Below are 27109 nucleotides of genomic sequence, written 5' to 3'. Positions count from 1 at the left end.
CATATGTATATGTGTGTATAAAGAGGGAAACAGTGCCCAGCTGGTGTGGCTCAGTGGATTGAGCATCGTTCCATGAACTGAGAGGTCCTAGTTCAATTCCCGGTCAGGGCACATGGCTAGGTTGTGGGCTCGATCCCCAGTAGGAGGCATGCAGGAGGCAGCAAATTGATGTTTCTCACATTGATGTTCCTCTCTCTCCAAAAAAATCAATAAAAATATATTAAAAAAAGGAGAGAGTAATTTAGTTACCATAAGGTTATCTCTTGTTTTTGATGTGTTATTTTATTCTATCTTACATTATGTTCTCAATTACAAACAAGGAAAGTATGGTCTTGTTAATGTACAATGGCTGAAAGTGACACCAAAGGGCAGTCATCAATGGCTTTGAATTTCATGCCATTTGATATCCTTAGGATGACATAATGGAAGGAACTGATCATATGCTCAGATATGCAGATGATGCTAAACTAGGATGGTTATTAATATTCTGGAAGACAGATATACAATTACAATTTGCTACAATAATTAAAAAATACTATTTCCTTAAAAACAAGTCCGGTGAAAAGTGATGGTGATATACATAAGCACAAAATACCTAAAATAAAGCATTTTCTAGCATGTATTGGTCAGAAATTTTAGAGTATCACATTCAATTTTTTAAAATGTTTTTTTTGTCCTGCCAGTGTAGCTCACTGGTTGAGCATCGACCCAGGCACCAAGAGATTACCGGTTTGATTCCCGGTCAGGACATATGCCCAGGTTGTGGGCCCAATCCCCAGTGGGAGACATGCAGGAGGCGGCCAATTGATGTTGTCTCTCATCGATGTTTCTATCTCTCTCTCCCTCCCACTTCCTCTCTCTCTAAAATCAATAAAGTAAAAAAATTTTCTTTTTTATGTTTTTATTGATTTTTACAGAGAGAGAGAGAGAAACATCGATTGGCTGCCTCCTGCACACCTCCTACTGGGGATCAAGCCCAAAACCCGGGCATGCACCCTGACTCGGAATCGACCCGGGACCTCTCAGTCCATGGGACAACACTCAATCCACTGAGCCACACCAGGTGGGTGACATGAAAAAATATTTTTAAATTTAGGATGTTTAACACAGAGGAGAGGTGGTAAGACGCAACTTGATAAGCATCACCAACTATTCAACAGATGTTTATCGCATACCTATTATGTAGACAGGGCAAGACCCTGGAGGAACAAAGACATAATTACAATAGGTGATGATATGTGTCATCATAGAGGCATGTTAATCATTATGGAAATGTGGAAGAGGAAAAATTTAATTCTGCCTGGGGAAGTTTTCAGAGGAGTAACACTCGAAGGAAAGTACCTGCCACATAGCAAGTGTTCCCTAAACGATAGATATCATTAGTTTGGCTGAAGGACAAGGTGAACTATAGCAACAGGAAAGGATAGGTGAGACTGAAAGGTTAATTTAGTGCCAGAGGAAGTTCCTAATAATTTATGTTAAGGTATCAGGGCTCTATCATACGATAAACAGGGAGCTATCAAATGTTTTTGATAAATCCTAATGGAGGAGCTACCAGTAATAGTGAGGAAGACTACTGAATGAATACAAAGGGACCAGTGACAGGAAGAACACTTACATTACTGCAACAATTTAAACAAGAATATAACTTGAACCAATACAGTAAGAATGAAAGGGCAGAGAATGGATTTGAGAGGCTTCTTAGGCTTGCACTCAATAGGGTCTGGAATTAGGGAATAAGAGTGGGGAGTTGAAGATAACCCTGAGGTTTCAAGCCTAGGAAACTGGATGTGACGTCATTAAACTAAATGGGAAAAAGAATTAAGTACCAGGTTTGAGATGGGGGAAAGGATGCTTGTTGGGAGAAAAAAAAAAAACAGATTGGTTTCAATCATGGTCAATTTGAGATGTTCAAGCATATTCAACTGAAGATGTTCTACAGTACAGGTCTGGCCACTGGAACCAGACAAAAGGTTGAGGTGGGTTAGATAGGTAGAAGCACCAAACACCCAAACACGACAGGTGTTACAGAAATCAAGGGAGATTAACTTCAAAGACAGAGTGATCGGATTTGCCAAATATGCAAAAAGATAGTAATTACAATGAGGACTATAAAGAGATAACTGGTCAGAGAAATTAAGAAGTCAGTGATGACCCTGGAAAGGGTACGCTTAATAAAATGATGGGGATGAAATCACACTACAGAAAGGTAAGGAAAGGCAGGCAGGTAAGAAACAAAAGCAGTGAGTACAGAGAGTTTTTTTTTTGGACAGGTATGTTAAGTCCTATTTTTCCATATTCATAAAGGGCCGAACAAAAGAAAAGAGCCTTACTGTACTGAGTCAGATAATATATCAGTGGATAAGAGAACATTTCTTTATCACTAAGATCAAGCTGAAGCACTAAAATGGGTTAAATGAAATACCTACCAGCTCGTCAAGAAAAGAATCAACAGCATTCCTGGAAAAGCCTGGATACCTACCTACCTAGAGGTGGGTGTGTATGCTAAAGATAATTTTTTCAAGGTCCCTGTCAGTTCCATGACACCAGGCTGCTAAAAGCCCAGGATGGTTAACTTTTAAGCCACTCAGAAAATTTAAAAATCTGTTAGGTACAGCTTTCTTGAACACTCACTTTTTGGTAAGCTCTTTGATTTTGTCCTGATTTCTTTGGTGATGAACTTGTATTTCCTCAATGCGGATCCGTCTATCCTCCATGAGCCCTTCAACTTGCTCTCTAGAAAGCTTGGTCTGTTCTTCCAGCTGAGCCTGCAGGGCCTCCACCTAGACAGGTCAGAAAGGGTGAGGCAGCCACTCTTGCCCTGCTTCCTCCAACTCCGTATTTCTAAAAGTGAGCCTTTTTGACCTGGCCGGTTTGGCTCAGCAGTAGAGCATCCAAGGACCGACGAGTCACGGGTTCAATTCTGGTCAAGGGCACAGACCTCGGTTGCCGTTTGTCCCTGGCCTTGGTATAGCTCATGCAGGAGGCAACCAGTTGATGTGTCTCTCTCACATTGATGTTTCTCTCTCTCCCCCTTACTCCCACTCTATCTGAAGATAAATAGAAAAATATCCTCCAGTGAGGATTAAAAGTAACCCTTTCTCCAGAAAAAAAAAAACAACCCCCCCCCAAACAACAACAAAACAAAAGCAGAGCAGCAAAACAAATAGAAGAAAAGCCTCAGCAGGCACTCCTCTTTATTCAGTGAGTTGTAACGTGATTAGACCACACAAGAGCAGATTGTTTACACACAGCAAAGCATCTACATCACACAGAGTGCCAGTTTCCCCTAGCTTAAGATTCTCACTCTTCATTATCTCCTTTTTAAAACTTTTTTTTTTTTAATCCTCACCCAAGGACATTTTTCCATCTTTTGTTCAGATAGAGTGGGAGGGAGAGAGAGGAAGACAGAGAGAGAGAAACATCGATGCGAAAGGTGCACATCGAGTGGCTGCCACCAGCACGACCAACCAGGGCCGGGGACAAACTGCAACCGAGGTACATGCCCTTAGCAGAACCGAACCCGGGTCTCTCCGGACCGCAGGCTAATGCTCTAACTGCTGAGCCAAAGTGGCCAGGGCTAAAACTTTGATCACTATTGCCTCTTTAAGACTCCTTAGTTGTACAGCAATAGAATGACTCTTTTCTTTATTTAAAAAGTGGAGCAAAATGAGTAGTATAATATAATTTCCTTCTCCGAGTTTGGCTGTCATGACTACAAATGGAGATACTGGCCAAAGACAGAAACTGTCATTTAAATCAATAGAACCCCCCTGATAATGACAGGAACTGGAGTGCATCTAGATGAAAAATCGTGGTTGCAAATCGTGGTTGCAAATGATTCACTACTTTCCTAGACTTAGAACATATGCACTAAATAAACTGACATACCCCTCAAAGGTTGATCTATCAGCACAGACAACTGCAACTCTCTGTGTAATCCCCAGGCAACCACAAAGGGAATTCTTACTGTATAATGGTTTTGTTGGGTAGGGCTCAGCAAATAAACTGAGTAAAATGAAGGTTCAGAATAGCATCTCTAGAATGGTTAATATAGACTAATGGTTTTAAAATATAAGCTTCTAGCCCTGGCCGGTTTGGCTCAGCGGTTACAGCGTTGGCCTGTAGTCCGGAGAGACCCGGGTTCGGTTCCCACTAAGGGCACGTACCTTGGTTGCAGTTTGTCCCCAGCCCTGGTTGGGTCGTGTGGGTGGCAACCACTCGATGTGTCGCTTTCGCATCGATGTTTCTCTCTCTCTCTCTCCCTCTCACTCTATCTGAACAAAATATCGAAAAATGTCCTCGAGTGAGGATAAAAAAAAAAAATAAGCTTCTATAAAGTATGAATAACCTCAGTTTTCTTAATCACATGATGCCTATATGTAACATGTATGCAAGGAGATGCTTATCTGACAGTGAAGGCATGGTATACCAAGCTAAGCTTGAGGGTACAATAGAAACTGTTTTGGTCTGCCAAAATAAACTCTTTACCTGTAGGATGAGTGTTTGTATGTCTCTTTGGTACTGCTTAGAACTTTCTTCCTTCTCTCTCATTGCTGGTTTTATTTTGCTTACTTTAGAATCTAAAATAGAAAACAAAAATAATAAAGACTTTTATTTGGCTTTTCTTTCTGCTATTCAAGTATCAGCATTACCTTTGCATAGGAGTTTAGTTTCATTTACCTGTAAGAGAAGAAAAGGAAGAAAAAGGAAAACAAACAATAACTTAAATGCTTGATTTTTCAAATAAAGGAACTCTACTAGGATGTCACCTGGATAATATTAAACATCTGTGTCTATTTTCTTTGTAAAATCTTATTTAATCAGAAAGGGTAAGGAATAAAAAAAAAAATCTATACATTTTGATTATGATATATCACCGTTTTTAAAAGACAAAATTATTGTTAAAATAAGCAACACTTAAATTGCATCAAACAAAATTTAATTCCTTAGATAATTCAAGAGCTCATGCTAAGAGAGCAGATCTTAAAAGTTCACACCATAAGAAAAAATGTATAATTATATGGTGATGGATGTTAACTTGATTTACTGTGGTGATCATTTTGTAATATATTCAAATATCAAACTGTTATGTTGTACATCTGAAACTAATATAATGTTATATTGTCAATTATATATCAATTTAAAGAAAAAGAAAATTAAGTTCCCATTAAAAAAGAGAGAGACAAGATGACTGAGGCTTAGAGAGGCTAAGTAATATTCTGTGATTCTAGAAGTTGTCCAAGTCAGTTTTACAAATTATCACCATAAGTATATTAATTATATATTTTTTATTTCTACTCCACTAAAACATCATGGCGTCTTGGCTCGGTAGCTCAGTTGATTAGAGCATTGTCCCAACACAACAAGGTTTCAGGTTCAATCCCCAGTCAGGGTACACATACAAGAAGCAACAAATAAATGCATGAATAAATGGAACAATTAGTCGATTTCTCTCTTTCTCTCTCCCTTCCCCCCTCTCTAAAATCAATTAAAAACACAAACAAAATAAACAAACAAACAAACATCCTGGAAAGGTAAAATAACAAAACAACAAAAAAACACCTCAGTAAGATCTCAGCTTACCAGAGGCATCATTATGAACATTCATTATTACTGTATAGTAGAAAAAAACTTCTAATGATTTGCACTGTTCTTAAATTCTGCACTAATGAGAATTTATACTATGCTTGGTACCTCTTCTGAAAGCTGAAGATTCATTCTGTTCACATATATTTACGGCCTGGATAGTCTTTTGGAGAATGCTGACCTGAAAAAGTTAAAAAAAAAAAAAAAAAAAAGGTATAGCAATAACCTTCCTATATATGTAATGTTTCATCTTTTAGCTTGAGCGCCACAGATAAACAATATTCATAAATTAAATTACTCATATGAGGACCAAAGTGGACAAAGTAACAAATTGGATAAAACCCAGAGTTGGTGATATAAAATAAACAAAGAAAACTTTCAGGGTAATTCAGTAATATCTGCTTTAAAACAAGTGATCTTTGCCCTGGCCGGTTTGGCTCAGAGACCCACATTCGGTTCCCACTAAGGGCACGTACCTCGGTTACAGTTTGTCCCTGGCCCTGGTTGGGTCGTGACGGAGGCAGCCACTAGATGTGTCCCTTTCACATCAATGTTTCTCTCTCTCTCTTCCTCTCTATCCCTCTCACTCTGTCTGAACATAAAATGGAGAAATGTTCTCGGGTGAGGATAAATAAATAAATAAATAAATAAATAAAATAAAATAAAATAAATAAAAAAGTGATCTTTGACAAGGGCCTTTAGGAAAGTAATGTACACAGAAGTATACATATGTAGATATGTATAAAGATGCTCAATGAGGCATGGTTTAGATACATAAAAAATGTAAAGAGTATATATACGTATATTTCTGTATGAATGGAAAAACAGCTTTAACTCTGGGATATACATTGTGGGAAACTACCACTTTTATATGATAGATTTCTGTGTGTTTGTTTGTTTGTTGTTTTTTTTTTTTTTATCCTCACCAGAGGACATTTTTCCATTTTTTGTTCAGGTAGAATGGGAGGGAGAGAGAGGAACAGAGAGAGAGAGAAACATCGATGTGAAAGGAACACATCGAGTGGCTGCCACCCACACAACCGACCAGGGCCGGTGACAAACTGCAACCAAGGTACGCGCCCTTAGCGGGAACCGAACCCAGGTCTCTCAGGACCGCAGGCCGACACTCTAACCGCTGAGCCAAACTGGCCAGGGCTGTGTTTGTTTTTAATAAAGACCGCACATTGTTTGTAATCAGTATAAATAAAAATTAATAAAGAGACTTGAATATTGAAACTTAAGTCTGATCCCAACTTTCCTCTCTAATTTCATCCAAAATATCTATTCCTCTGTGCTTTAGATTTCCAAGTAGTGAAATGGGTAACCAATGCTACTTTCCGATAAATTTTTTTTTATGGTACGTGCCCCTTGTGGGAACCGAACACGGGACTCTCTGGTCCTCAGGCTGACGCTCAACCACTAAGCCAAACTGGCCAGGGCATACTTTCCAATAATTTTGAAGAAAAAGAAGAAAATCATAAAGCACATTGTAATTATAGAAAATGCTCTGAGAACTTAAGTAGACATGGGAGTATGATAACTAATTCTCTTTCTCACTTATTTAGCAAGCACCAAAATGACTCTGATTATGGACCTGACACTGTATTCTGTGAAAGCCATGTTTACCATGCTATCTATACCAAAGATTACTTACTTTGTTGGGAGGCTCCTTATAAAAATAGGTCACTTCTCCAGTGTCTGTTCCCACAAGAGCCAAGAGATTCTGAATCTTTTTCTTATCTTCTAGCTCCCTGCAATTCTCAAAGAAAGTAAGCACACATATCCAGAGTAAGTAAATTTTTGTTTAAAGGATCTTTCTTTTGACTTATTTTTAAAATAACAGTAACCACAAATTAAAATTGAATAGGATTTATCCAGACCACAGCACTAATTTTTAAAACATCAGGTACTTGCCCTGGCCAGTTTGGCTCAGCGGTTAGAGCGTTGGCCTGCGGTCCAGAGAGACCTGGGTTCGGTTCCCACTAAGGGCACATACCTCGGTTGTAGTTTGTCCCCGGTCCTGATTGGGTCGTGCGGGAGGCAGCCACTCAATGTGTCCCTTTCACGTCGATGTTTCTCTCTCTCCCTCCCCCTCCCTCCCATTCTATCTGAACAAAAAATAGAAAAATGTCTTCAGATGAGGATAAAAAATAAATAAATAAATAAAACATCAGGTACTTATATTTAGGAATTCAGAGAGAAAGGAGCAGAAACTAATTTCTTAAGTTAGTTCTAGAAAAGCATGATAGTGGGTGGTGGGGTATACGGCTCAGGTTCTCTTCTTCGGACTGATAGGTTCATTCTCCCAACTACCAGCAACACTGCAGGCTGATGGCTCACAGCTGAATCTTTCTCCAGAACTGACATCAATCAAGGGAGTGCCTTGGCCAAGTGACAGCCTGCACCCAGTGCCTGACTAAGGAGGGGTACAAAAGCCCAATCCCCTTGTTTCAATTCAGGATATATCTGAAAGTCCACCCCAACTCTAGGGCACTCTGTGACATTGGCTGAGTCTGGCTGTAATTGAATCACAGTTCAACTTCTGCCCAATCAGACTTTCCTTATTACCTCATCAATAGTTATTCTTTTTTTTTTTTAATCCTCACCTGAGGACATTTTTCAATTTTTTGTTCAAATAGAATGGGATATAGAGTGGGAGGGGGAGAGAGAGAAAAACATCGATGTGAAAGGGACACATCGAGTGGTTGCCACCCGCATGACCCAACCAGGGCCGGGGATAAACTGCAACTGAGGTACATGCCCTTAGCAGGAACCGAACCCGGGTCTCTTTGGACCACAGGTTGACGCTCTAACCGCTGAGCAAAACCAGCCTGGGCAATAGTTATACCTGAGAACACCCCCTATTAACATCCTGCAAGTAAATTTCCATTGCAGTCTGTTTTCCAGGGAATCCAACCTAAGACAGTTTATATCAGATATAGACCAAGAAGTAAACTCTACAATGAGACTTCAGAGCCAGTGATATGGAGATGATTTACGGAACATATTTTTAACAGCAAGACAGATTGGGGGACTCAATAGGTCCACAGGGTAGAGCTTAAACAAAATAAATCAAAGAGGGAAGGACACTGATGGCTATGCGCCCTGTAAAATCACAATCTCTGCACATTTTCCACACCTCAGCCAGTTTTAAGACCCAAAGACTATTACCTGATGGAAGAACTGGGTCTCTCAGAGGTAGGACCTGGTGAGACCACAGAGAGTGCATGTAAGGATTCCCCTGGTCCTTCCCCAAAAGGTCTATGGCCATTTATTCAAGTAATTGTACACTGGAGAAAAAGAAATACCCAGGGATTGCAAAGATTACTAGATATATGGTCTGAGCTGACATCGATACCGGGTGACTGGAAGAATTATCATGGCACTGGGGCATACAAGAACCATGTAATAAATGGAATTCTGGTCTAGGTCCAACTCACAATGGGTCCCGTGGATCCAGACTCAATAAGTGGTCATTTCCCCCATCTTCAAATGAGTAATGAAATGAACAAATTTGGTAGTTGGCAAAACCTCCAAATTGGTTTCTGGGCTTCTGGGTTAAAATAAGTGGAAGCCTCTGAAACTGCCCCTCCCTACTCCAAGATGGTAAATAAAGACCTAAAGGATGTACAGACGAAGGTCTCCATCAAATCCTCATTTCATTCACAAGTTTGACTTATGCAAAACCAGATGGATTATGGTAGACTACTACCAAGTAGGTCCCAATTTCAGTCACTGTGCTAAATGGAGTATTTTTGCTAAAGCAGATTAACTTGGCCTTAGGTACACGGTATGTGGCTACTGATTAAACTCATGTATTCCTAGCCATTCCTAAGAGAACTACAAGCAGTTCTTATTCATATGGGGTGAACAACAGTATACTTTTATAGTCCTTCTCTAGGACCATGTTAATTTTTCTGCTTTCTATCAAATTTGTCTGAAGGGACCAGGATCTGGCCATTCTACAGATTACATTAGTTCACTATTGGTGATATGATATTAAATCAGACTGGACAGACAAGAAATGACAAGTGCATTAGGACCTTTGATGAGATACATGTGCTCCAGAGGGTTGAAGGTAAACCCTACAAAGCGTATCAGTGAAGTTTTAGGGGTCTGTTCTAGGCATGCCAGAATTTTCCCTTCAAAGTCAAGGACAAATTATTGAATCTCACACCTACCATCACCAAGAAGGAAGCATAATGCTGAGGGCTATTCAGGTTCTGGAGACAACATGCTCCATACTTTTGAATATTGCTCTGACCCATATATCTAGTGACATGGAAGGTGAGCTTTCAGTTGAAAAGAAGTTCTGCATTAAGTCAAAGCTAAAACCATTAAGGTGATTGAATGATAATCAAAAATCCTAGACCCGATGGCTTCACTGGTGAATTACACCAAACATTTAAAGGTATTCCCTGACCAGTTTGGCTCAGCAGTTAAAGCGTCAGCCCACAGACCAAAGAGTTGTGGGTTCACTCCGGCCAAGGACACGTACCTGGGTTGTGGTTCGTCCCCAGCCCTGATCGGGTTGTGAGAAAGGCAACCAGTCGATGTGGCTCTATTATATTGATGTTTCTCTCTGTCTCTCTCTCTCTCTCCCTCCCTCCCACACTATGATGATAAAATAGAAAAATATCGTCAGGTGAGGAATAAAAAAAATGAAATAAAATAAGGTCTAACACCACCCCAGCCAGTATGGCTCGTTGGTTGAGTGTTGACCCATGCACCAAGAGTTTGCCAGTTCCATTCCCCACACATGCCCAAGTTGTGGGCCCAATCCCCAGTGGGGGGCATGCAGGAGGTGGCCAATTGTTCTCTCTCATCGATGTTTCTCTCTCCCTCTCCCTTTCTCTCTCTAAAATCAATAAAGAAAAATTGAAATAAATAAACAAACAAAAATAAGGGTCTAAACCAATCACTCCCAAACTTTTCAAAAAACTGAAAAAGAGAAAACACTTCCTAACTCATTCTATGAAGCCAGCACTGCTCTGATACCAAAGTCAAACAAAGACAATATAAGAAAAGAAAACTACTACTGACCAATATCCCTTATGAACACTGATGCAAAAATTCTCAACAAAATACTAGCAAACCAAATTCAGCAGCATACTAAAAGGATTATACAGCATGATCAAGTGGAATTTATTCCTGGAATGCAAGCACAGTTCAACCTGAAAACTGATCAAAGTAATATACCACATTAACAGAATGAAGGGGGAAAAATTATAATCATCAATTGATACCAAAAAAATGCACTGACAACATTCAACACCCTTATATGATATAAACACTCAATAAACTAGGAATAGAAGGAAACAACCTCTATAAAATAAAAGCCCTGTATGAAAAACCCACAGCAAACATCATACTCAATGGTGAAAGACTGAAAGCTTTCCTCTAAGATCAAGAACAAGACAAGAATGCCCATTTTTGCAAACAGTTTTTTTAAATGTATTTATGATTTTTAAAAGCGAGAGAGGGGGAGAGAGAGAAAAACATTGATTGACTACCTCCTGCAGGCCCTGAACTGGGGATTGAGCTCACAACCCGGGCATGTGCAACTTTTTGGTGCATAGGAAGATGCTCAACCAACTGAGCCACACTAGCCAGGCCAAGGATGCCCACTTTTGCAATATCTATTTAACATAGTATTGGAAGTGCTAGCCAGAGTAAGCAAGCAAGCAAAAAAAAATATATGCAAACTGGAAAGGGAGAGGTAAGATGACCTCTGTTCACAGATGACATGATTATATTATGTAGAAAACTCTAAGATATGGAGAAAACACTAAGGGTTGCACCAAAAAAAAAAAAAAAATCAAACAAAACCAATCCCAAAACACAACTCTTAGAACTGATAAGTGAATTCAACAAAATAGGAAAACACAAATTCAACATGCAGAAATCAGTTGCATTTCTATACACTAACAATGAACAATTAAGAATTAAATTTATAAGAGCATCAAAAAGAATAAAATACTACTCAGCTGGTGTGGCTCAGTGGTTGAGTGTTGACCGATGCACTGGTTAGATTCCTGGTCAGGGCACATGCCTCGGTTACGGGCTCAGTCCCCATTAGAGGTTGTACAGGAGGCAGCCAATCAATATTTCTCTCTCATTGATGTTTCTATCTCTCTCTCCCTCTCCCTTCCTCTCTCTCTAAAAATCAGTAAACATAAAAAAATAAAAATAATTTAAAAAAAGACTAAAATACTTAGGAATTAACTTAAGTGAAAGGCTTCTACACCGAAAACACTGCTGAAAGAAATTAAAGAACACATAATAAATAGAAAGACATCCCATGTCCATGGATAGGAAGACTTACTATTAAGATGTCAATATTACCCAAAGCAATCTACAGATTCAGTACAATTCCTATCAAAATCCCAATGATATTTTTTGCAAAAATAAAATAATCTGCCTGGCTAGTGAGGCTCAGTAGATTGAGCATCATCCCATGGACTGAGAGGTCCTGGTTTGATTCCCGATCAGAACACATGCCCAAGTTGTGGGCTCAATCTCCAGTGGGGAGCATGCAGGAGGCAGCTGATCAATGTTTCTCTCTCACATCGATGTTTCTATCTCTTTTTCCCTTCCTCTCTGTCTAAAAATAATAATAAAAATTTTAAATCCATCCTAAAATTCATATGGAATCTCAGGAAACTCCAAATAGTCAAAACAATCTTTAAAAAAAAAAAAAGGTGGCCCTAGCTGGTTTGGCTCAGTGGTTAGAGCATTGAACTGCGGTCCAGAGAGATCCGAGTTTGGTTCCCACTAAGGGCGTGTACTTCAGTTGCAGTTTGTCCCTGGCCCTGGTTGGTCGTGCAGTGGCAGCCACTCGATGTGACCCTTTCACATGGATGTTTCTCTCTCTCTTTCTCTTCCTCTCTCTCCCTCCCCCTCTATCTGAATAAATATGTCCTCGGGTGAGAGTTTAAAAAAAGTTTGAAAACTCATAATTCTTTATTTCAAAACTTACCACAAAGTTCCAATAATCAAAACAGTGTGGTACTGGCATAATGAGAGACAGACAATAAAATAGAGAGCTCAGAAATAAGTCCCACATATATAGTCAAATGACTTTCAACTTTCAATGGGAAAAGACGGTCTTTTCAACAGATGGTCTAGGAAAACTGAAGATCAATATGCAAAAGAATGAAGTTGTTTACCTAACAACACATACACAGATTAATTCAAAATTGATCAAAGATTTAAATGTAAGAGCTAAAATTATAAAACTGTTAGAAGAAAAATATAGTGACATTGGTGGCAATGATTTCTTGAATATGACACCAAAAGCAGAAACAACAAAGAGAAAAATATACAAATTGGACTATATGGAAATTAAAACTTGTGCATCAAAGAATACTATCAACAGAGTAAAATGACAACCCTCAGAATGGGAGAAAACATTTACAAATCACTCATCTTATAAGGGATTAATATGTAAAATATATAACTAAACAACAATAATAAAACTTTTAAAAGTAAACACGAAAAGAAACAATCCAATTCAAAAAATAGCCAAAGTACTTGAATAGATATTTCTCTATGAATGACCAATAAGCATGTGAAAATGCCCAATATCACTAATTATGGAAATGCAAATCAAAATCACAATGAGTTTCCACTTCACACCCATTATGATGGCTATTATTTTAAAAAATAGAAAACAAGTGCTGTTGTGCATATGAAAAAAGTAATACCCTTGTGCATTGCTGGTAGGAATGTAAAATGGTACAACTAGTATGGAAAACAGTATTATGCCTCAAAAAAATTTAAACATAGAAATAGTATTTGATCCAGCCAGTTCCACTTCTCATTATTTATCCAAAGAAAGCCAGAACACTAACCCGAAAAGACCATATGCATCCATGTGTTCACTGCAGCATTATTTACAATGGCCAAGATATGGAAGCAACCCAAATGTCCATCAATAGATGAATGGATAAAAAAGTGATGCATATATGCAATGGAATATGACTCAGCCATAAAAAAGAATGAAATCTTGCCACCTGCAACAACATAAATAGATCTAGAAGGTACTGTGCTTAGTGAAATAAATCATACAGAAAAAGAAAAATGCCATATGATTTCATGTATATATGGAATCTAAAGAATAAAATAGCCCTGGCCGGTTTGGCTCAGCGGTTAGAGCATCGACCTACGGTCCAGAGAGACCCGGGTTCGGTTCCCGCTAAGGGCACGTACCTCGGTTGCAGTTTGTCCCCGGCCCCGATTAGTCGTGCGGGTGACAGCCACTCGATGTGTCCCTTTCACGTCGATGTTTCTCTCTCTCTCTCTCTTCTTCTCTCTCTCTCTCTCTCTCTCCCTCCTTCCCTCTCTCTCTCCCTCCCACTCTATCTGAACAAAAAATGGAAAAATGTCCTCGGGTGAGGATAAAAAAAAAAAAAAAAAAGAATAAAATAAACAAGCAGAATAGAAACAAACTCATAGATAAAACATTTTGAAGGTTGCCAGATGGGAGGGGATTTGGGGGATGGGTGAAAAACATGAAGGGCTTAAGAAGTACAAATTGGTAGTTACAGAATAGTCATGGGATGTCAAGTACAGCATAAGGAATACAGTCAATAATACTGTAATAACTGTATATGGTGCCAGGTGGGTACTAGTTTTATTGGGTTGATCACTTCTTAAGTTAAATAAATGTCTAATCACTGGGTTGTACACATGAAACTAATATGATATTGTACATCAACTGTACTTGAAAAATAAAAAATCATTAAAAAAAAAGTGTACTATAGTGGATGCTGTGGAACACTACTCAGATGCCACCTTCAGGACCAAGATACCTATCCCTCAGGAACTGCCTTTGGCTGAAGGGGGCTGCCTCTCCCAAGTTTACAGCCCCTCCCTGGTGGCTGCCTAACTCAAATGACCCATCACTGTGGAAGTACTAAAGTCTGACTTCTTTGTCTCTGAAAGGGCGTCCCAGCCTCAGAGCTCTCTGTAGGGTTGACTAAAGCCTGTTACCACTGCATAACACTTCAAATTCTTCCCCTGCTCAAGTCTTCTCATAGATGCTATTCTTGAGAACCTCCCTACTAACCAACCTGCAGGCAAAACTCCATCTCAGAGTCTTTTTCCTGGGAAATACAACCTAGAAGAATTACCACAGAGAAACTTATTTAGTGTAATTTAGAAATATAACTCCCACATTTCCCTCCTCCTACTTGGTACCTGATTCGCAGTCGGTCATTTTCTGAGTAGAGGCGCAAAACATGTTCCCGTTCCTGGAAGAGGCAGACTTGCATATCACTTAGAGCTTTCTGTAATTCAGCAATCTCTTCCTCCCTCTGCTGTAAATCCCACTCTAGTTTGTGCTGGGAAAAAAAAGAGTTGAAAAGATAATGAGTTTTGCCCGGCCAGTGTGGCTCAGTGGATTGAGTACCATCCCATGGACTGAGAGGTCCCGGTTCGATTCCTGGTCAGAGCACATGCCCAGGTTGTAGGCTCGACCCCCAGTAGGGGGTGTGAAGGAGGCAACTGATTGATGTTTCTCTTTCACATCGATGTTTCTATCACACTCTCCCTTCCTCTCTAAAAAAATCAATAAAAACATATATTAAAAAAAAAGAAAGAGCCCTGGCCAGTTTTCTCAGTGGTTAGAGCATCGGCCCACGGACCAAAGAGTCTTGGGTTCAGTTCCCACTCAGGGCATGTACCTCGGTTACTGTTTGTCCCCGGCCCCGGCTGGGGTCATGTGGGTGGCAACCACTTGATGTGTCTCTCTCACATCGATCTTTCTCTTTCTCTCTTCCTTCCTCTCCCTCCCGCTCTATCTGAAGATACATGCAAACGTGTCCTCGGGTAAGAATAAACAACAACAAAAAGAAAAGATACTGAGTTTCACAGGAGTGTCTCTTATTGGATTATGGAAGAGCGAGTATTTGTAGAAATATTACAATGTGGTTTCACCAATAAAGACTTCAAATGATAACAATAAGTTGTATATACACTTGAATTTAAAAGCTACAGGGCGAGTATGATGTTTGCACACAATGTCAAAGCTTTCCTATCGTCTTTTTACAGACTACAGAAACTAGAATGCCAGATCATTCACCTGTTCTAGCCACACTTTTAAAATATGTTTTAATTGATTTTTTTATTTTTATTTTTTTATGCTCACTCGAGGACATTTTTCCATTTATCTTTAGACAGATTAGGAGGGAGGGAGAGAGGGGGAGAGAGAGAAACATTGATGCAAGAGACACATCGACGGGTTGCCTCCTGTGTGACCCCAACCAGGGCCGGGGACAAACCGCAACGGAGGTATGTGCCCTTGGCAGGACTCGAACCTGGGTCTCACTGGTCTGTGGGCTGACGCTCTAACCACTCACTGAGCCAAACCGGCCAGGGCTTATTGATTTTTTTAGAGAGATGAAGGGAGAGAGAGAGAGAAACATCGATTGGCTGCCTCTTGCCTGCTCCCTATCGAGGATGGAGCCCAAAACCCAGGCATGTGCCCTGACCAGTTATTGAAAAAGGACCTTTCAGTCCATAGCACGATGCTCAATCCACTGAGCCACACCGGCCAGGCCTAGCCACAATTTTAAAAAAATGCTTTCTATTCAATAAGCAGTATGAGATTTTAGAACACAAAGATAAAAAGGTATGTTTCCTGCCTAGAGCTGAGGAATTTTGTGGAGAGACAGACGTGCAAACAGTTGAAATAATTATTTAACAGAGGAACATGTCTGGTAAAATGGTAGAGGGGTAAAGTACAGCAGGAATAAATCTCTGAAGCTTTTTTTGGAAGTCTGAGACTACCATCAAAAAGTTGAAACTTGGGCCCAGCTGGTGTGGCTCAGTTGCTTGAGCTTCGTCCCATCCACCAGCAGGTCGTAAGTTTGATTACCAGTCAGGGCACAAGCCTGGGTTGTGGGCTTGATTCCCAGCATGGGGAATGCAGGAGGCAGCCAACTGATGTTTCTCTCTCTCTTTCCCTCTCCCTCCACTCTCTGAAATCAATAAAAACATATTTAAAACAAAGAAAAAGAGTGCTGAAACTTGGCCCTGGCCAGGTGGCTCAATTGATTGGAGCATCATCTCATACACCAAAAGGTTGTGGGTTCGATTTTGGATCAGGGCACACACCTAAGTTTCAGGTTCCATCCCCAGTTGGGGTACATATGAGAGGCAACCAATCAACGTTTCTCTCTCACAGCAATGCTTCTTTCTTTCTCCCCCTTCCTCTCTCCCCCTTCCTCTCTCTCTAAAATCAATAAAAAGCATATCATTGGGTGAGGATTTAAAAAAGAAAAAGTTGCCCTGGCCAGTTTGGCTCAGCGGTTAGAGCGTCGGCCTGCGGTCCTGAGAGACCCGGGTTCGGTTCCCGCTAAGGGCATGTACCTCGGTTGCAGTTTGTCCCCGGCCCTGGTCGGTCGTGCGGGTGGCAGCCACTCGATGTGTTCCTTTCACATCGATGTTTCTCTCTCTCTCTCTGTTCCTCTCTCTCCCTCCCACTCTATCTGAACAAAAAATGGAAAAATGTCCTCGGGTGAGGATAAAAAAATAAAATAAAATAAAATAAAAAAGAAAAAGTTGAAACCTGAAACATGAAGAATGCTAGAGACAAGATGAGGGTGAGTACTCTCAGGGAAAAAAAAAACAAAACAGTAAATACAGAACCATCAAAGAGTCTTAAATGTTGGACAACTACAAGCGTTTCAGCATTACTAGAGTGAAAAGAGGCAGACAGAAGAGGTATGAGACTGGAGGCTGGCATACTGTTTAAAGAGGATATTGTAATAATGTAAGTGAGCTATAACAAGAGTTTGAACAAGTGTTGAGGAAATATGATGAAGATACTGGAATGAATTAAGGGATATTTAGAAAGCAGAATCAATGGAACTTACTAAATGATTGAATATGAGAGCTGGGCAGAATTATAGGCAATCATACCATTTAGTAAGACAAAGTTGAGATAAGAAATGGAGGGAAGGAAAATGATATGTATGTGTGCAGAGTTGAAAAGGAGATTAGCCCTGGCTGGTTTGGCTCAGTGGCTGGAGCATCAGCCCACACACCGAAGAGTTTCGGGTTCAATTCTGGTCAAGAGCACATGCCTTGGTTGCGGTTCATCTCCAGCCTTGGTCGGGGTAGTGTGGGAGGCAACCGGTCAATATGTTCCTCTCACACCGGTGTTTCTCTCTTTCCTTCTCTCCCACTCTGTCTGAAGCTAAATAGAAAAATATCCTCTGGTGAGGATTAAAAAAAAGAAAGAAAGAAACAGAAAAAGGGAGATTACTTTAGATATAAACACATTAACATGGAGCTCAGTAGAAAAGACTCGGGTTAGCTATTTTGGATGTTATCATTCCATATATAGTAGTATGGATAAAAATAAGATCATTTATGGTGGAATCTGCAAGAATGTTGACATTAAAGATTAAGGAAGGGGAACTGTTAATGGAGACTGATAATTAAGATAAAAACTGGGAAAGAGCCCAGCCAGTATGGCTCAGTGGTTGAGCATCAACCCATGCACCAAGAGGTCGCCAGTTCGATTCCCGGTCAGGGCACATGCCCAAATTGTGGGCCAATCCCCAGTGGGGGGCTTGTGGGAGGCTGCCAATTGATGTTCTCTCTCATCAATGTCTCTATCTCTCTTTCCCTCTCCCTTCCTCTCTCTCTAAAAATCAATAAAGAAAAATAAATTTTAAAAAACCTGGAAAAGAAATATGACACAGATATCAAGAAAGGAAGAGACTTTTCAGAAAGCAGAGGTCACTATTGACAGATACTGCAGAGGTCACCAAGAGAATAGATCATTTTGGCAGAAGGGACCACAAGAGTAGTTCTAGTGAACAGTAAGGAGAGAGACCAAACTGCAGTCACAGAGTCATGAGTGGGTGATAAAGTCAAATAATTCTAGAAGTGGGGCTAGGAAAAGAAAAAGCTATTTACATAACAGAGTAGTTAGAGGGAAAGCACAACTCAAGAATTTTTTTTTAAGTCGGGAAAGACTTGAGTATGTTCATACACAGTACTGAGGAGAAAAAGCCCATGTTAAAGACGAAGTTAAAAATAAAACCAGGCCCTGGCCAGTTTGCTCAAAGGTTGGAGCGTCAGCCGTGGATCAATGAGTCCCAGGTTCGATTCCAGTCAAGGGCATGTAACTGGGTTGCAGTTCGTCTCTGGCCCTGGTCGGGTCATGCGCGAGGCAACCTGTCGATGTGGCTCTATCCCATCAATGTTTCTCTCTCTCTCTCTCTCCCTCCTTCCAACTCTATCTGATAATAAGTAGAAAAATATCCTCGGGTGAGGAATAAAAAAAATAAAACAAAACAGTCCTGGTGGGTGTGGTTCATCCTACACCACCAAAATGTTGCTGGTTCAATTCATAGTCAGGGCACATGCCGAGGTTTCCAGTTCAATCCCTGGTTGGGGTGTGTGTGGAAGGCAACCAGCTGATGTTTCTCTCTCACATCAGTGTCTCTCCCCCCCCCCCGCCTCTCCCCCTAAAAGCAATAAAAATATATTTTAAAAAAATAATAAAAAAAATAAACACAAAGAGAAGAGAGATGCTAAAGAAGGGTTTCTTAGGAGGAAAAAGGGATGAGGGCCAGGGAGTGTTGGACCAATTCAGCCTGAAGAGGCTGTGACATCCTGCCCCTGAAGCAGTAAGAAGAGCAACAGACACATGTAGGTGACAGTGTGGATGAGTGGGAAGGAGTCATGCACAACAGCTGGCATTTCCTCTGTGAACCAGGAAGCAAGGTAGCCTGAGGAGAGACCGGTAAGATGGGGTTGCAGGCTGCAAGAGAGTAGGGAAGGTACAGCACAGATGGGGAGGGAACAGGAACTGACTAGGGATAGGTGAGGAAATTGTTGTGTAGTGACAGGATACAGATAATTTGTTTATTATGTATTTATTTTATAATGATTTGGGACCTTTCTAGGACAGTGGTTCTCAACTAGGGGCAATTTTGCCTGTGTCCCAGGAGAAATATGGCAATGTCTGTAGGCACTTTTGATGGTCAAAACTGGGGGTGGGGTTAGGGTAGGTGGGTGTGTATGTGTGCTACTGGTATCTAGTAAGTAGAAGCCAAGGATGCTGCTAAACATCCTACAATTCATGGGATATACCCCACAATAAAGAATTACCAAGGCTGCCCTGGCCGGTTTGGCTCAGCGGTGGGAGCATCGGCCTGCGGTACAGAGAGACCCGGGTTCGGTTCCCGCTAAGGGCACGTACCTTGGTTGCAGTTTGTCCCCGGCCCTGGTTGGTCGTGCGGGTGGCAGCCACTCGATGTGTCCCTTCACATCGATGTTTCTCTCTCTCTCTCCCGCTCTATCTGAACAAAAAATGGAAAAATGTCCTCGGGTGAGGATTTAAAAAAAAAAAAAAGAATTACCAAGGCCAAAATGTCAGTAGTGCCAAGGTTGACAAACCCTGCTCCAAGAGACTAGGATTCAATTATAGCTAGGGTTTTAGATATGTAGGTGGAGCAAAAGAATAAGCAAGGGATCATGTGCAGGCAGTACAGATTTACTGAAGTGAAGCATGATGGGATTCAGGTTAGAAGGGAAGGATATAATGTCAGAAACTGATATACAACATTTGGGAAACTGAAAAGTCAAGGAGCCATGGAGGTAATAATAAAGTCAGGTGTACAGGAGTAAAAGAACTAGAAGCATAAGAGAGACTGAGATGTCAGAGTTTAAGATTTTAGAGGTGGAGCAGTTTGGGGGGATTATGGTCCAATAAGGGACCCAAAGTAGGTAGCTTAGGCTGGGGTAGAAGGGAATTGAAAAATATTTGCTGGTGATACAAGCTGGCACTTCTAGATGTTCTCTGTCATGAATACACTTAATCAGAATCCTAAAACGGCACGCATCATCTCTTTTTTACCTGTCCTTCGCAAGCTTCTTTGTATTGTTCCAGTTTCTTCAACAGATCTTCATTTTCTGCCTCACACTCAGCCATCTTCTTTTGATAATATTCCAGAAGCTCCTGAGAAGGGCAGAGGACAGCCAGACGATCTTCAATGGAAGGCAAAGGAGTTGACTCCACTGAATCTGAGAAAGACACTCCCTTCCACCTGGTGGAACCACTGAGGCCACATGCAGCACCATGTTTGGAAAGAGTTGTTGGCCTATGTGAAATTAGAAAGGACTTATTCGTTAAACTATCTTAACATTTATAAAACATAATTTCTTAAAGAGATGTTTATGTTCTTAAAATGTATATAATTAATTTTTAAAATTCATTAAAAAAATGGAACATCAAGTGAGACCAGATAATAACAGTTGGAAAGTTTAATACTATAAGACATACACCAACAGGAACAATTATACACTGCTGAAGTATAACTTGATGAAACTACAGATAATGATTTGGCAAAATCTAGTAAAACTGCAATTTCTCTTGTTCTAGGAAACTCATGCACATATACACAAAGTGATATATAAGAAAATGTTCATAGTAACATTATACAAGAGCCAGCATTAGGAAATACAGCCAAGTTATTAATCACACAAACACATCAGATCCTAATCACTACCACTGGAGACATTTGAATTACATTAGACCAAGACTAGACAAGATATAAGGGTAATAAAAGGTTGGACAAGAAGTGTTTTTAAGCTAAAACAATGAAAGTTAGAAAATAACTGAAGCTAAAGTGAAGAAACCCTCATGTGAAAATTAATCCCTTTTGGCTAACTAATGGCAATTTACAAGGTAACAAAACAGACAGCAGAGTGAAGAAACTTGATAGCAAAAGCCAAGTTGTAGTTAATGAAGATTATGATCAGCACTTATAATAAGTGAGCATGTATAGAAGAGATATTCAAATGTATTTTTAGCCTGGCCAGTGTGGCTCAGTGGTTGAGCATCAAACCATGCAACAAGAAGTTGCCAGTTCGATTCCTGGTCAGGGCACATGCCCAGGTTGTGGGCCAAATCCCCAATGTGAAGGTGTGTAGGAGGCAGCCAATCGATGTTCTCTTTCATCAATGTTTCCTTCTCTCTCCCTCCCTCTCCCTTTTTCTCTCTCTAAAAATCAATAAAGAAAAAAAAATTTTTTTAAATGTACTTTCAGCCCTGGCCAGTGTGGCTAGTTGGCTGGAGTGTCCATCATCCTACACACTAAGATGGCGGGTTCAATTCCCCAGTCAGGGCACGTACAGAAGGCAATGGTTCGTCAGAGAGCGAATTCTCTCCCTTCCTCTCTTTAAAATCAATTAAAAATAAATAGCTCTCGCTGGTTTGGCTCAGCAGTAGAGCGTCGGCCAGCGGACCAAGTCACGGGTTCGATTTCAGCCAAGGGCAGTACCTCGGTGGCAGTTTGTCCCTGGCCCTGACCGGGGTCATGTGGGAGGCAACCAGTTGATGGGTCCCTCTCATGTACATGTCTCTCTCCCTCTTTCTCCCTCCTACTCTATCTGAAGACAAAGAGAAAAATATCCTTGGGGGAGGATTTAAAAAAAAAAAAATGTGCCCCGGCCAGTTTGGCTCAGCAGTTGAGCGTTGGCCTGCAGACCAGAGAGTCCCGGGTTCAGTTCCCGCTAGGGGCATGTACCACCAAAAAAAAAATTAATAGCCCTGGTTGGTTTTGCTCAGTGGTTAAGAGCTCTGGCCCAAGAAGCAATGAGTCAAGGGTTCGATTCTGGTCAAGGGCACATACCTTGGTTGCAGTTCATCTCCTGCCCCTGGTCGGGGTTGTACAGGAGGTGGCCAGTCGATGTATTTCTCTCACAACGATGTTTCTCTCTCTCCCTCCCTCCCACTCTATCTGAAGATAAATAGAAACATATTCTCAGGTGAGGATTAAAAAATAACTAATAAAATAAAATGTACTTTCAGCTAACATGAAGAAAAAAAATCTAATATTGTCTCAATCATTAAAAGCTCATGAGAGCCCTGGCCAGGGTGGCTCAGTGGACTGGGTGTTGTCCCACCTACTGAACGATTGCCAGTTTGATTCCCGGTAAGGGCATAGGCCCAGGTTTCAGACTCAATCCTGCAGGGTATGCAGGAGGCAGCTGAGCAGTTTTACTCTCACATCGATATGTTTCTCTAAAAATCAATTTAAAATCTATAAAAAAAAAAAAACTCGTGGCAAAATAGTCTTTTACTTGATGTTTCATGTTTTCCAAGACAGTTGCCTTATAACAGAACTGGGGAATAGTTGATGAGCTAAGAGGTATTTCTGATATTCTGCAGATGGGAATCGTGGCAATGAGGATGAGGAAGACATGTCATGCAGCAAGGTGACAGCAGAACCAGAATTCCAAGTCCCATGTATATGTTGGTTTTTTCCCTCTGTAATCTAAAGTACACTGCCACCCTTCTAGGACCACTAAAACTATGTAGATTCTGGTATTCAGATTTTTAAAAATATTTTTATTGATTTCAGAGAGAGGGAGAGATAGAAACATCGATGAGAGAGAAATATCAATTGGCTGCTTCCTACACAATCCCTACTGAAGATCAAGCCCGAAACTCAGGCATGTGCCCTGACCGAGAATCAAACAAGCAACCTCCTGGTGCATGGTACGATGCTCAACCAATTGAGCCACACCAGCCTGGCTCTGGTATTACCATTTAGTATGTCCTATGTCTTAACCTAAATTCAACATAATAAGAATAGAGAAATAAGTCTAATATAGTTCAAATCCAGAGTTTGGGTGTATGCTTCCAAAACCTTCTAATTCCTAAACTAACTTGCACTAAAGCTACAGAAGTCTTTTATTTTTATTTTTTCCTTAAAGCCTTAACACACTTAACATTTGCTTGTCATAAGATTAACCATGTTTTACTTTTCCTCACAAGAACATAATTATGAAAAGGGAACTTAACAGGAAAATTTTGAAAAGGTAACACAATTTTTTTCTTTTAGTAGTCCTTGGGTAATTATGACAGAATAAGTTCCACTTTTGTTTCTTTGAACAGAAAAATGGTCCAAAGTTTTGTTTTTAATATCTGCTTCTGCCTCCCCCTCTATCAGATCGGCTTCCTCCACGGCCACCACCCCTTGGTGCTCCACGGCTGGAACTGCTGTAGGAATCATGTGGAGGAGGGTACCCCCTTTCCATAGAAGGGGGAAGCCCTCTTTCTTGTCTGCCAACCCGATCACGAGCACTTGAGTAGAGATCATTCTGGCTGCTTGAGTAACTATCTCGACTTCCACCATATCCATCACGTGAGCTGCTGTAATCATCATAGCGACTGCTTCCACCATAAGAAGATGGGGGCCCTCGGGAAGGTGGAGCACTACGTGAATTACCATAACTGTCATATGAATCCCTGTAGGAACCACCACTTGGATGATCTGAATAGTCACGATCACGAACATAGCCATCTCTATCACGATAGCCTCTTGATGGATAGTCATCGCGTGAACTAGAATGACCGTAATCACGATAACTATAATCTCTTGGTGGTGGTGCATAATCTCTTGTATCATGAGAGCTTGGGTAATCTCTGCTTGAATAGCTCTCTTTAGTATAATATCCATCATTTCTTGGGGACAAATAAACATCTCTACGAGAAGGCAGGGGTTCCCTTCGAGGTGGGCCTCCATAACTATCTCTCCCACATGATACAGGAGCTCTCCCTCCCATTCCACTGCTGCTGCAAACTGGTCCTGAAGGAGCAGATCTTTTAGGAGGAGGACCCCCGCTTCTCGGTGGTGGTCCTCTTTTTACTGGAAGTGGTCCCCTGAAAGAACTCATGTTAAAATTCATGGAATAGCCACCATCATCTATGTACCCTCCACGTGAGAAAGGTCCCCTGGTTCCTCCACTTTCTCCTCTTCCACCTCTAAGACCTCTTGGAGGGCCTCTGCTTCTTGGAGGTGGAGGTGGTCCACGTCTACCACTTTCAAATGATGGTTTAGTGGCTTGTTCTACCTTGATGGCTTTTCCATCTAAGGACTTTCCATTCATGTCTCTGGCTGCATCCTTAGCATCTGCTGGGCTTTCAAAAGTAATAAAAGCAAATCCCCTCGATTTGTTGGTTTCACGATCTTTCATCAAGAGCACTTCCACTATTCGTCCATATTTGCCAAATACTGCTTCAAGGGCTTTCTCATTTGTTTCTGTATTGAGGCCGCCAATAAAGAGCTTTCCTGGGCGATCAGCTTCAACCATTTTTCCCATCTGGTGAGAGTTGAGGGGTACGATGGTTTTAAGCTCCTACAAGCTCGCCGACAGGAGCTTCCTAGCTGCTCAGCAGGTGGGAGGGCCACCAGCTCTGAAGACAGAAGAGAGAACCGGCTGGAACTACTGCGCCTCTCTCTCTTTTTTTATTAAATTTATTATTTGGTTAGAAGAAGTCTTGATTCTTTAACAACTCAAAAAATAAGCATATGTCTTACTTTCTGCAGACAGGGGTACATGTAGGGGTAAAGTTCATGCTGTTTTTTCACACCTGTCAAACACAAAAATTCAGAATGAGAGGGCAGGAACAGAACAAAACAGTATAGAACATACAGATTGCTTCTATCTCCAACATTACATGTGCCAGCTGGTGAGAATGTAGTGATTTAAAATGTACAGTAGTATGTACTAGGCCCTGGCCGGTTTGGCTTGGTAGTTAAATCATCGGCCCGCAGACCAATGTGTTGCAGGTTCAACTCGTCAAGGGCACTTAAAAATAAATAAAATAGCCCTGGCCAGTTTGGCTCAGCGGTTAGAGCATTGGCCTGCGGTCCAGAGAGACCTGGGTTCGGTTCCTGCTAAGAGCGTGTACCTCAGTTGCAGTTTGTCCCCAGCCCTGGTTGGGTTGTGCGGGTAGCAGCCACTTGATGTGTCCCTTTCATGTCGATATTTCTCTCTCTCTCTCTCTCTCCCTCCCACTCTATCTGAACAAAAAATGAAAAAAATGTCCTCAGGTGAGGATAATAAAAAAATAAAATGCAGTACTATTCCTTTTTTTTTAAATCCTCACCCAAGGATATTTTTGCCTTTATCTTCAGACAGAGCAGGAGGGAGAGAGGAAGGAAGACAGAAACATCAATGTGAGAGACACACCGAGTGGCTGCCACCCACACGACCCCAACTGGGGCCGGGGACAAACTGCAACTGAGGTACGTGCCCTTAGTGACAACCGAACCTGGGACTCTCTGGTCCGCGGGCCAACACTCTAACCGCTGAGTGTAGTACTATTCTTTGAAGTAGTTTTGGTCCGGCCAGTGTGGCTCAGTGGTTGAGCTTTGACCCATGCACCAAGAGGTCACTGGTTCAATTCCTGGCCAGGACACATGCCCATGTTGGGGGCCTGATCCCCAGTGGGGGGCATGCAGGAGGCGGCCAATCATTGTTCTCTCTCATTGATGTTTCCATCTCTCTCTCCTTCCTCTCTAAAATCAATAAAGAAAAAAAAAATTTTTTTAAGTAGTTTTGAATCCTGAAGTTCTATGACTTCATTATTCATTATTTGAATTTTCGTAAGGTATTCTTTGTCATTATTATTTTCAAATAAAATGTGAATGGCATTTAATATTTAGATGGATAAGCACAAAAAGAAAAGCCTCCTTAGTATGAAGGTCATCTGCAACAATGCAAAACAAACTTACAATCCTTCTGCTGAAATTATAGGAGAGGATGATGCAGAAAATTTCTAATAAGCAAGAGATAGTAAGTGGAAATTAAGGTAGAGGACCCATTATGCTAAATTTAAGATAAATACAAAGCCATTGATATTATCTTTATTTGGTGTGCTGTATCTACTGTTTTAAAGAAAGAAAAAATATTATTTATAAGCTTTAATTGATGAGATTTTTCTTTTTTTTTAGAGAAAGTTTATTTAGAAAGTTACAGAAATAGTAGAAGTGAGCCACTGGGCTGAGTAGGCTCAGGAAACAAGTTCCAGAAGCAAAAAGGAGCCCTTGGAGCTTAGGAAAGAGAAAGAAAAGGTGAAGAGCTTGGGGGGAAGGGAAAGGCACTGCTGCTCCTGTGCTCTTGAGAGCTGCTCCTAAGATAGATCTTACATTCCTCCACTTTGAATAATCTTATCTCAGAGATTTACAGGAAGATCAACCTCAGGGAAGGAATACCAAGGTGAGGGAGGGAGAAGGGAAAGAGTGGGAGAAAAGAAAGGCAAGAGGGTGGTAGGGAGAGAAGGGAAATGGGAGAGGTTTCCTTTTTTTTAATTAGTTTTGAAGAAAGCTTTCTTATCATCATGGTTTGTCAGTCCATTCTGATTTTGAGCCAGTCAAGAGATGATGTAATGTCCTGTTCTACCTGGTATATATCTGCTTACAATCTTCAGTCCTTTGAAGAAGACTTTTGTGAAAAGGAGCAACAGATAGTCATTATTGCTAATTCTATAACCATTTTCCTGCTAGGAACTCCAGAATGCCTCCCCTTTAGCCCTTGAAACCTTTTTTTCATTTGGCTTCCAGGACACGTTTCTGGTTCTCCTCCTTCTTCACAGGCCATTGATTTTTAGTCACTGCTAGTTCTTCCTTGTCTTTATCTATACTTATTGCCATGAAGTCTCATGGTTTTCAAGTGTACACCTCTAGTCCTCTAGAGGCTCTCCATT

The 27109-nt window shown here is 40.9% G+C and overlaps 2 protein-coding genes across 3 annotated transcripts in view; both read right to left on the bottom strand.

Moving 5' to 3' along the window:
• The window catches only part of CCDC77 (coiled-coil domain containing 77), a 38742-nt gene that overhangs the window by 5655 nt on the left and 5978 nt on the right, over positions 1-27109 (bottom strand). For both annotated transcript variants that reach the window (XM_036251731.1, XM_036251732.1), the window contains exons 3-9: positions 24939-24991; positions 20468-20711; positions 14791-14933; positions 7244-7340; positions 5698-5770; positions 4492-4583; positions 2635-2783 (exon numbers count right to left, since the gene is read on the bottom strand). In XM_036251731.1, coding sequence (XP_036107624.1) covers positions 2635-2783; positions 4492-4583; positions 5698-5770; positions 7244-7340; positions 14791-14933; positions 20468-20711; positions 24939-24976 — 836 coding nt within the window. In that variant the 5' untranslated portion in view covers positions 24977-24991. The remainder of the gene's footprint in view (positions 1-2634; positions 2784-4491; positions 4584-5697; positions 5771-7243; positions 7341-14790; positions 14934-20467; positions 20712-24938; positions 24992-27109) is intronic.
• On the bottom strand, positions 23062-24932 carry LOC118623914 (RNA-binding motif protein, X chromosome-like). Its single transcript, XM_036251733.1, has one exon. It carries the CDS (start codon positions 24718-24720, stop codon positions 23536-23538), a length of 1185 nt encoding a protein of 394 aa, XP_036107626.1. The 5' UTR covers positions 24721-24932; the 3' UTR covers positions 23062-23535.

Source organism: Molossus molossus, unplaced genomic scaffold, assembly GCF_014108415.1.
Source record: "Molossus molossus isolate mMolMol1 unplaced genomic scaffold, mMolMol1.p scaffold_m16_p_10, whole genome shotgun sequence".
NCBI lineage: Eukaryota > Metazoa > Chordata > Mammalia > Chiroptera > Molossidae > Molossus > Molossus molossus.
This window is presented reverse-complemented; position numbering and strand designations above follow the sequence as displayed.

Bases quoted from the DNA above. Each gene is read 5' to 3' on its own strand.
- LOC118623914 (XM_036251733.1), bottom strand. From the start codon at position 24,720: ATGGGAAAAATGGTTGAAGCTGATCGCCCAGGAAAGCTCTTTATTGGC.